Source organism: Camelus dromedarius, chromosome 16, assembly GCF_036321535.1.
Source record: "Camelus dromedarius isolate mCamDro1 chromosome 16, mCamDro1.pat, whole genome shotgun sequence".
NCBI lineage: Eukaryota > Metazoa > Chordata > Mammalia > Artiodactyla > Camelidae > Camelus > Camelus dromedarius.
This window is the reverse complement of record NC_087451.1, coordinates 57,410,911-57,422,638: the sequence shown is the minus strand read 5'-3', so window position 1 is coordinate 57,422,638 and position 11,728 is coordinate 57,410,911. Positions and strand designations below refer to the sequence as shown.

Here is an 11,728-nt window from a genome sequence, read left to right as displayed (position 1 = left end):
CCACATGATTAGGCTTATAATCGTCCTTCCTTCCAGTCTCTCCCAAGCAAATGGATCACAAATAAGCACACCATATTATTAACATCTACATTACAGCCTGCCACTTATTACTGAGTAATCTGGCAAATGGTATACTTGGTATCATGTGTGGGTTGTTACTCAGCACACCCACATTTCTAGAACGCCCTACTGTCTATTACTCATATCTCACTTAAACACGTGAGCCAAGCAAACACGTTCTTCGTGTATTCCTCACTGCTCACCTTTAGCCAATGCCAAATGGCGACAGTCCTGACCCTCAGAATTGACATGTTTGACGGGGAATGATTACTGGACTTTCAAGTAAAAATCAAGTTCAGACCCCTACGAAAGGCAAAAACAAAACACAATGAACCTCATACATGTTTCATATACATATTTATATATATTTCATGTACAAAGTTACATTCTGAACCCCAGGGATTCCATAAAAGAAATAAATACTGAAATAACTACATTGCTAAATGAGCTTTTTTGCTCACAGAAACGAAGGATCAGCCTCTAAGAGACAGCAAGTGGGACAGACACTCTAGAACCCATTTTTCAGATTATAGAGGCAAGTAAAACTCTGAATAAAATGTCTAGGACAAAAAAATTCAGAACATAAAATGGTTAAAATATATTCAAATATTGAGAAATGTATGACAAAATTAATAATAAAAACAATTTTTTAAAAGAAAGAAAAAGACATTTAGTGTTACAAAATAGCATAACCCTGTTAGAAAAGCATTTACGATTTCCACATTTAATTCTCTCTACTCTTCCCTTGTTACAAACTGGGACAAGATAAGTCCCTTTCTCAACATGATCAATTAAGAAGAGCCCAAAATCTGGTTGAGTCCTTTGGTAACAGTCATAACACTCCAAGAAAACAAATATTCAGTTCCACAGCATTTGCAAGACACACATTCTTTAGGACAGTTATATTATGAGACAATCGTTTTGCTTTGTTTTGTCACTAAGGCAGCCTATGTTAAAGGGTCTATTCTCAAACGTAGGTAGACCTTTACAAGAAATGAACAACACAGCAACTGAGAGAATGTATTTTAACCTTTTCTATGCAAACATGCTTCATCTGAAAAGTTATGTGCTGCAAATTTTGTGCTCAAAATGTTTTACACTCTCAACAAGCTGCAGCTACTAAGATATTTATTTCTATTAAAAAATTTTAGATCCACACGAATTAGAGGAAAACACTCTCAACACTGAGTTCCTAAACAATATTCTCCCTTTGCCTCATAGGAATTCTAACCTGCATTTAGCAGTAAGTACTAGGTTGATGTATATGACACTGCCATTTCTGTAGATCAGCAATGTTGAACATCAGCAATTTCACATGGTTCAACATCATACATAACCCAAGCATAACAAAATGAGAAAATTCTCAATATTCCTTATTTCTTCCAATAGGGGTAATTTTTTTTTTTTTTTAACACAGAGAGACCAAGCCAAGGTACTCAAGCCTCTTCACTACTGAAGTGGTAGCTACCGGCAGATTCCACCAACTACTTGCTGCTTGCAAGAAGCTTGTATTTTGGCATTTTCTTCCCAAGGTTACCACCTTGACCAAAGTGAATGTTACAAGAATATAAACCTACTATTGGGGAAAAGGTAAAGCAATCTTAGAAAATATTTAACTGAAATTACAAATATAAAGACAAGCCCTTAAAACAAATTGTACAGGCTTTTCTGTACTCTCTCTAGCCCCTGAAGTTAATTAACAGGGCCACAGATATCTAACAGCTTTAGATAAAATAACTACATACCTATATTCCTTAAGTTAAAGCCAGTAAGTTTAAAAAGAGCAATAAAACACCTATTGTAACATGTTTGCATTTGTCATGTTTAACACCTGATCTCCTAATTTACATTGTCATAGAAACATGTAAAAGACTGAACAGCAAATGGGGCCTGACTCTGGGATGTTTACTTCTTGGGATTAAAATTCCCAAACACTTTGGTGTCTCTTTTGTGGATTTATACAACATTCCCCCAAAATGTTTAATGACATGGGTTTTTTTTTCCTTAAAGTATTGCCGAAAATGACTCAGATTTAAAATAAAATAAAAGTACAGCTTATAAGCTATGCAAAAGTGACCTAAGTTTCGGTGCCCTGAAGAAAAGTGACTAAGTAGCTCAAGCAAAAAATTATCCTTTTCATACAGCTTTTACCAAAACAGTTTTTTCCTTCTAGACATCTGAAGTGGCCACAATTGTACTGTGTACACAATGTGCTTATAGATACATGTGGTCAAGTGGATCCAAAGGCAGATTCAACACATTAAATCCTGTGTATTTTATAATCAAGCCTAATCATTTATATGTTTAAAAGATACTGGTAGTACTTTTTGCAAATATCTTTCCATGACAGTTCAGGAAAAAAGTCCCTGGTCCTTGAGGATGCTCAGACATCTGAGACCTTCGTTGGTTCCTTTTTCTGAAGTAGTCCTTCTGATGACTGGAGGCCTTTATCCAATAAGTTAATACTTTAAAATAGTACTTAAACTTATACTTAGCTTTGCTTAAAGTAATGAATAAGAAATGGTAAATTATACATTTTCAAGAAGTTTGAGAAGGAAAAACTGCAGCAAAATGGCTCTTAAAAACTTACTAAATAAGAAAATCAATTAAATCCAGACTCTGTTTTCTAAGGGGCATTGTGAGTGAAAAGATGTAATGTCAACTTTTACTTTATGCTATTTTGGCTTTGTCTTCTCCTTCATAGTTTTCCTGGCATTTTAATCTCAAAAGGGAACAAAAGCTTAAATGCCATTTACATACAAAATATCAAGTGTTAGTAGTTGTACAGTTTTATACAGAACAAGAGAAAATAGCGTTTCTAATCAAATCTCTCATTCAGTTCGCTAGGCCATACTCCATCCCTACTACAGCTTAACTCTTATTACTGGTAAGAGCAGTCCAAGAACAAGTGGTAAACAAGTTAATTTTTACATGGAAAAAATTCATCCAACGACTACCATCCACTGGTATGAGAAGTCCAAAACACAATTTTTTAAAACAAAACAAAACAAAACACAAAGAAAAAACCTCCCCTTGCAGAAGTGTATCTTCTAAGCCTTATAAATAATAAACCATTCAAACATGTCAGTGTGAAAATGAGTGAGACTAGTCTCCAAAACAAACAAAAAACAAACAATATTCAGAGAAGCAGGCCTCAAACTTAGAGCTCTAATAAGTCAGAAACAAGAAACTTTTATTTAAATAGTGTAGTCTTAATTTCTTTAATATAAAACCCCCCCGGCAAAATCTGATGAAAACAAAGTTTTATATACCATATAAACAAGATTTGTCAGATTTGAAAGTGAAAGTTAATTTACAGTTAGCTTTTAGCCCTCTTGGGACATTTAGATAAATCCTAATAATCCACCTGGTATTAGTTTGTGTCAATTTTACAATACATTGGGAAAAACTACTATTCTACTTAATGGTACAGTTTCATTTATCAAGTGTTTCCATTAATTCCATTATTAGTGACAGCTATAAAGTGACCCCATCAAATGAAGTGAGTGACATTAGCTGTGGCAGAGTAAACCACATCTGGATTGCTTTCTATAATTCACCAGTTTGCAGAAAGTAAACATTCTTTGATTTGTTCATGATATACTGAAATTGCCTATAACACTGGTGCAGTAAAACAGCTAGTTCCTGTATTGTTACTGTCAGACAGATTCTGTAGTATAAAGTTAACAGAAAAAAATGCTCACACATTGTGTGGTGAAACTTATTTCACAACGAGAGCATTAAATAAAGGGGAAAAGGGAAAATAAACCATGCAGAAGAGATGGTTCCCTGTCACCACCTGTTTCCTATGGGTTCACTCACTACCATACATCACTTGCCACACTATCAAGTGACTCCTTTCCGCTTTGGCGACAGAGGGTTCAAGTGGAAGATCCTCTCCAAGAAGCTCTGATTCTCCACCTTCATCACCTGGTAGATGATAAGGAGACTCAGGTTAGGTTAAGCATGGAAGACGCAAGCCGATGTACATCAGACTCATGGTTAGTCCATGAGCAGTATGTGTAAAACTTGTCTGACGCCCGTTTCAGAGAACACAGTAAAAGAAATGCCTTGAGTCAGAATCTTCACTGCTTAACTTCTGAAAAGTACTAGTGAGGATCAATTTCTCATTGTTAAAAATTATTGTAGGATATAAAAACGGAAATAGAACAAAAAAAATCAAATTCAACTTAAAAAAATTAAAATTAATTTACGCTTTAAGGCAAATCTGCTTTTCAGGCTGGATTACCTAGAGTTATTGACAAACCTGGTTAAGCAATTTTTATGTTATTTTTAGGATCCACAATGGAAGGAATTTTTAGTGGAAATGGAAAAAACCATTTAAAGGTTTCATTAAATTACTCCTTAGCATAGTTCCAACTGCCACACTGTACTCGAAAAAAAAAGTTTCAAAAATCACCCTAGCCAAGTGAAATCCATTTCTATAAAGGAATTTGGCAGCAATAATCAATTATTTAAAACACTTTGAAGTGACTTCATTTCTGCTAACACCAGAATCAATCAATTCCTAAATTTAACATTAAAAGCCCTGCCTTAAAAATATGTCAATAAGCCTTTTGCATCAGATATTTTAGTTTATACGGACTACACGTGGCACCCTGTCATTTACATGACTCTAAATTTTATATTCTTTCAGCAAAGCTTTAAAGTATTTGTCTAAATAAATAAACAAACAAACAAATAAATAAATATTTGTCACCAATCTACAACATTATATTCTCCAAAGCCTTGTATTTAGAAACTTTCTGAGTCACTGTGATTTTAGGCCAGACCAAAGGGTCCCTTTATTTACAGCAAATAAATTTACATCACAGTGCTTTACATTTAAAGAGCACCACACTTTCATAAACATCAATTCTCTATTTTCTTTGAACCATCTCTGACCATTCCTTCTTAGATCCCGTCATAAACTCTAATGATTCTTTAAATGGACTATCAAAACAGGGTTCTATCCTAGAACCTCTTCTTCTAGTCCCTACATGTATATTTCTCCTTGAGTGAACTCATCAGCCCTTGTGGATTTTAGCACAACTTCATGCCAAGAGCCTCCAAATCTCTCCCTCCTGAGATATAAAACCCTTAGACCCTAAAGCCCAGTGGACACCCATCTAGGTAACTCCTGGTTTCCATGGGCTTCAAGGTCAGTATGTCCAACAGAACTCATTCCTCTCCCTCCAGATCTGTTGATTCCGTTTGGTAGTCCTTATTTCTGAGTAAACTGTCCATATTTCTCCCTCTGTTAGTTACCAATTCCCCATCATATTGATTATCTAGTCCTGTAACACCATAATTTATTAACATTTTCTATCTCTGTACTGTTCCGTAATTTATTGGAGGGAAGCTTTGATTTGTTTCTATATTTCAAGCTTAAGGCTGACAGCCACAGAGTAGCTAATTAATGTTTATAAAGTGAGAAAATGAACAAATGAAATCAATTTGGTTACAAACAACACTTTATGAAGTATTTTTTATTTCTCCACTTAGCAAGTGAGGAAACTGAGGTTCTGGGAGGTTGAATGATTTGCCCAAGGCCTTCTGACTCCATATTTTATGCTCTTGACATAAACCTCAATATACGACCAAACCCTGCTATTTTTTGATGTTCATTCAAACAAATACATATACCTTGATATAAAAAAAATGGAAGCAGGAAAAAAGAGAAATTTATTAAAAGTCATTTTCCAAGTAAAGAGTTCATAGAAGGGAGAGAGAAGCAAGATGGCAGAGTAGAAGGACGCTTGTAGCTCACCCTCTCCCACAAATACACCAAAATTCACATCTACGGACCCACTCAGCCAACCAGAGCACCTGCGGAACTCCCATAGAACATCTCCCTCTTCGAAAGACAAAGACGCCAAATATCTGGTAGGAGAAAAGGAAAAAAGAAAGAAGAAAAAGCAAAACAGTGCGGGACCGATCCCGCGGGGAGGGATCAGCAAAGGAGGACTGGTGCTCATTCACTGGGGCTCCACTCTCCAACGGAGAGGCCAGCGGGATGGAGGGGGAGCCTCCGAGGCTCAGATCTGCACTGAACACCCCTTGACTGACAGAACTGAGTTAAACGGGCACAAAGGGTCCCCGCGACACCCAGCCCGAGATGCAAGCTGGCAGCTGGGGCTGGGGCAGGCAGCCCGAGCCGGGGAGAGGACTGGGGCAGCTGCACTGAGGCAGCCCCAGGGGACCACAGGGTGCTGTGCGCCGTGGCTCGGAGGGGATACGGAGTAGAACAACCTCAGTCCCACATAAATTGCGAAAAAAGCAAAGCAACAGGGCTGGTGTGCCCTGGGGGGAGGGGTGCCATAGCCTTTGTCTCCTCGGACTGGCGCCGCCATTACTGGCGCTTCTCGCGAGAAGAGAGGTGGGGCGCAGCCACAGCCGCAGTCTCTTCCTGTGCACAGCCCCCGGCCGGGGGCGGGGCCAAGACCTGAATCCACACCCGGGGGCTCCACAACCTCCTAGGCAGGACTGAGACTTGTTTACAACCTGAGGCAGACAGGATCTTTCTGCCCTGGTCCCTCAGAGAACTCGCACCACCAAGACAAATAAGGAGCTGAGATTTGGCATGGAGCAGAGGCAGGGCCGTTCCTCGTTCTTCCCCGAGCCCGCCTTCAGAACGCCAACCCGAGGCAGAGCGGGCAGCGGCACAGAGCAGCGAAGAGACCAGCGCAGGGAAAGGGTGGGCAGCAACCCGCTTTCCTGGCAGGAACGCAGCACCTGACAACGGTGCTGGGAGGGGGTGCAATCTGCTAGCCGACAGCCACTGGGAGCAGCATAGAAGAGGGCGCCAACAGAGGGCCTCTGGAAACAGCAAGCTGAGTTCGCGAAACAGGGCGAAGACACGAAGACCTCTCCATAAAATCATCAAGAGCACACCGTCTCCAGGAGAACTAGATAACTGATACTCCTTAAGCCACAGTGCCAGAGAGATATGAGCACTATGAAGAAGCAGAGGAACCACTCCCAATTAAAAGATAAAGAGAATCCCCTGAAAGCACAATCAAGGAAATAGACATTGATGCCCTACTAGATCAAGATTTCAAAAAAGGACTGATCAAAGTACTGAAGGAACTAAAAGAAATAGTGTTTAGAGATATAAAATATGTCAAAAATGAAATAGAAGCTATAAAGAAGAACCAGGTAGAATTAGTAAACTCATTTGCTGAGATGAGATCTGACCTAAAGGCTGTACAAAGCAGAGGAACGAATAAGTGACCTAGAAGACAGGACAACAGAAAGCACCCAATCAGAACAGCTGAAAGAAAAACAAATAAAAAACAATGAAAACAATATAAGGGACCTATGGGGTAATATAAAGCGTGCCAATCTACACATAATAGGGGTTCCAGAAGAGGAAGAAAGAACAAAGGGAATTGAAAAGGTCTTTGAAGAAATCATGACTGAAAACTTCCCAAACCTAAAGGAATCAGATATCCAACTACAGGAGGCTCAGAGGGTCCCAAACAAGAACCCAAACAGACCCACACCAAGACATTATAATCAAGATGCCCAGAGTCAAGGATAAAGAAATGATCCTAAAGGCAGCAAGAGGAAAACAAAGAGTGAGTTACAAGGGAACCCCCATAAGGCTCTCAGCTGATTTCTCTACATAAACACTACAGGCCAGAAGGGAGTGGCAAGATACACTCAAAGTCCTGAATGAAAAAAAGATGCAGCCTAGGATACTCTATCCAGCAAGGCTATCCTTTAGAATAGAAGGAGAGATAAAGAACTTCACAGACAAGCAAAAACTAAAAGAGTTTAACAACACTAAACCCATGCTAAAAGAAATATTGGCAGGTCTACTCTAAACAGAAAAGAAGCAGGATGCTACAAAAATGAGAAACTCATAACTGGAAAGGAGATAACTGCCATGAATTACAAAAAGAATAAACACAAAATGGTAAAAGAAGACATCTGAATCATTAAGAGTGGGAGAGGGAAGCAAGGAAAGCCATTGTGGAAAACATCATGGAGATCCCTCAAAAGACTAGGAACAGACTTACCATATGACCCAGGAATCCCACTCCTGGGCATACATCCAGAAGTAACCCTACTGACACCTGCAACCCAATGTTCATAGCCACACTATTTACAATAGCCAAGACATGGAAACAGCTTAAATGTCCATCAACAGATGACTGAGTAAAGAAGATGTGGTATATTTATACAATGGAATACTATTCAGCCATAAAAACTGACAACATAGCGCCATTAGCAGCAACATGGATGTTCCTGGAGAATGTCATTCTAAGTGAAGTAAGCCAGAAGGAGAAAGAAGAATACCATATGAGATCACTCATATGAGGAATCTAAAAACAAAACAAAACAAAACAAAACATAAATACAAAACAGAAGCAGACTCACAGACATAGAATACAAACTTGTGGTTGCCAGGGGGGCAGGGGGTGGGAAGGGACAGACTGGGATTTTAAAATGTAGAATAGATAAACAAGAGTATACTGTATAGCACAGGGAAATATAAACAAGATCTTGTAGTAGCTCATAGCGAAAAAAAGATATGACTGAATATATATATGTTCATATATAACTGAAAAATTGTGCTCTACACTAGAATTTGACACAATATTGTAAAATGACTATTACTCAATAAAAGTTAAAAAAAAAAAAAAAGAGTTCATAGAAAACCTCTTAGAAATGACTTATCAGAGTTTCTTATTTGCTGTGGGTGAAAATCCACACCACAGAACTGAGCTCCCAGAACCAATGACTTACCCATTCGGAAGTCAATGTAGCCCTCTCCTCCACTGATGACAAGCATAGACTTCAAGGGCATCTGGTTGCCAGGCTCCTGTGGAGATGGCCCTGCTTTGTCAACTGTCAGATCTGCACCACTACTGGCACTTTGTGGGCTGATGACTTGACCTATTTATATAGAAACAGAGGTGATTGTTACTTATCGCAGACTGGGGTGGGGGAGACTCATTTTTTCTGAATGTTTTCAGAAAGCTAAACAAAAGAGTAAGTATATTTTAATACAACCAATGTTAGAAGGTTCTGCATGATCAGAAAACATCTATAAAGGTCACAAAAGCCCACTCGGAAAACTTAAGTAAAGTCTTTTTTGTACCAAAGCTGGAATAGGTCCAGAATCCAGTACAAGGTCTGTATATGGCTAGGCTGGTCTTAGCTGCTTGCTTCAGACTATTATAATCTACCTTGTTTCATCTAAGGGACAGTGGAAGGGTAAATGTGTTGTGGAAAGAGACAGAAGGGTCCTAAGCTTAAGCCTTATAAGTTTGGATATTCATAATTAATGTTTGAACTGATTTTAAATCCATGGTCTTCCTCATATTTAAGAAAACTACATCTTATTTTTAATTTACCTTATGCAAATAAAAGTTACTGGTAAATATTTCGTTTGTTCTAACATTTAAATTCTAAGGTGGAATTCTTGAGCATGAAATGATAGAGAGAAACCTTGAAATATTATTCACAGAATAATCTCTATGACATTCCTCTTAGAAAGCTTTGAGTGTGGAGTGTTTGTCCTTGCCAGATCTGCTGTCTTTTGGTCAAACTATAGAGATCATGCCTCTACGAGATAGCAGGACACAGTCCCATGATGTGATACACTTCATATAAAATTAATTTATGTTGGACATGGATAGGACAGTTTAATTTATTTCCACAGTGCCTCATGCTGGAGGAAATCAAGACTGCTAGAGATAACTTCTGTTAGTGACTAGTTAGTTCTGCCACAGAAGCAAAAGCACAGTGATACGAAAATAAGATCAACCTGAATGGTTTAATCCTTAGGGCCAACTGGTCAACAAACAACAATGCTGCCAATTCTACTTCCAGATTTTACCCAACAGAAAAGACTTTCCCATGTGCACAAGAAGGACTACTGCCGTATTGTTTTTCACGGTGGGTGGAGGGGGTAGCAGGGGGACCCCAGAGGTCCATTCACAGGAGAATGGATAAAAGATAGCACATTTATTCAGATATTAGAATACCATAGTTAAATGAATGAACTAGACTTTTATGTATAAATATTAACAAATCTCAAAAACAAGAAACAAGTTGCAGAAGTGATGGTTAATTTTACATGTCAACTCGGCTAGGCTATGGTGCCCAGACATTTAGTCAAACTCCAACCCAGATACTGCTATAAAGGGTTTTTTAAAAGATACGATGAACACTGAAATTGGATTTTGAATAAAGCAGATTGCTCTCCATAATGTGGGTGGGCTATCAGTTGAAGGCCTTAGAGAAAAAGATATGTCCCCCAAGGAAAAGGGAATTCTGCCTCCAGGCTGCCTTTAGACTCGAGGTGCAAACATCTGCTCTTTCCTTGGTCTCCAGCCTGCCAACCTGCCCTGCAGATTTCAGACTTGCCAGCCCCCATAATCACATGAACCAATTCCTTAAATTGATCTCACACACATACACACCCTATTGGTTCTGTTTTTCTGTAGAACCCTGACTAATATACTGAGATACGACGATGTCCAGTGTCACACGGTTGGTATAGCAAAGCCAGATTTTAACTTGGTCTAACTCCTAAACTTGCCTCTTACAGGGGGTAAGTTTCAAAACATAGGTCCTGCTTACAAACGGTCAGTAATATCATTTTAGTAGTCTCAATGGATGAGACATTTTTCACTGGACGTCACCACTACCACCTTTCATCGAGATGGTGCTTTATAGTTCCCAAAGCACTTTCATTAGTCTTCACAACAAATGAGGCTGGCAGAGCAGATATTAATCACATCTACTTAGGAAATGAAGAAACAAGTATCAGAGGTTAAGCAACCTGCTCGAGACAACAAGGCAAGTGGCAAGACCCAAATCCCCAGACTCCTAGTCCACTGCTCTTTGCCACAACACTGGTAAAGGTCCGAGAGCACACTTTCTATCTCCTCCTGAATACAGCTTTGATGATAAGGGGCTTCTTTCTAGAGATCTCCTTTATTAGGTCAAAACCATTTTTTGATATTCTGCAGTGACAAAATAATGCCATTGCTTTTCAAAGTAAAGAAGTCTCTTAAATAAAAATCAAGTTTGTTTTGGGTCTGGAAAAGAGATTCCAAACAACTTGAATCAGGTATCACTATAGCACTTTATTCATATTTCCTTTATAGAGCATTTCATGCATTCTATTGGAATTATCTGTAATTCTAGTATTTAGTTTAAAAAAAATCTGATCTGACAATAATTAACAGTTGGCCCTCCATATTCATGGTTCCTTCGTGTTCATAAATCTGCATCCATGGATTCGACCAACCATGGATCTTGCAGTACAGCAGTGTTCACTACTGAAAAAAAAATCTGTGTATAAGTGGATCCGTGCAGTTCAAAGATCAACTGGACATGCAACAGAATAAACTAACTCACCTGGAACTGCCACAAAGAATTTCACAGCATCCCTGTGCCCATGGAAGCAAAGCTGTGCGTGTGCCATTGAACAATATGGTATAAATGTCCCTGGTGTTACTTTATCGCTGTTTTCATCACCATATACACGGATGACACTTCCAGGACGATTTCCCGATGCTCCTGAGGTTTTATTTGCTGCAACAGAAAAACCAAACACTAAATATTATCCCCTAGAAAACAGTAATGATGTAAGAGGTTACTGGTTAATCCTTATATTATCTAAAAGCTACAGCCAGTTGAGATAAAA

The 11,728-nt window shown here is 38.7% G+C and overlaps 1 protein-coding gene across 5 annotated transcripts in view; it reads right to left on the bottom strand.

Annotated features, from left to right (window-relative positions):
- Positions 1 to 400: 400 nt before the first annotated feature.
- SPAG9 (sperm associated antigen 9) overlaps positions 401 to 11,728 on the bottom strand; it is a 132,945-nt gene continuing 121,617 nt past the window's right edge. For all 5 annotated transcript variants that reach the window (XM_064496073.1, XM_010990320.3, XM_064496076.1 and 2 more), the window contains 3 exons: positions 11,440 to 11,616; positions 8,815 to 8,964; positions 401 to 3,990 (listed from right to left, as the gene is read on the bottom strand). In XM_064496073.1, the coding sequence (XP_064352143.1) occupies positions 3,875 to 3,990; positions 8,815 to 8,964; positions 11,440 to 11,616 (443 nt within the window). In that variant the 3' untranslated portion in view covers positions 401 to 3,874. The remainder of the gene's footprint in view (positions 3,991 to 8,814; positions 8,965 to 11,439; positions 11,617 to 11,728) is intronic.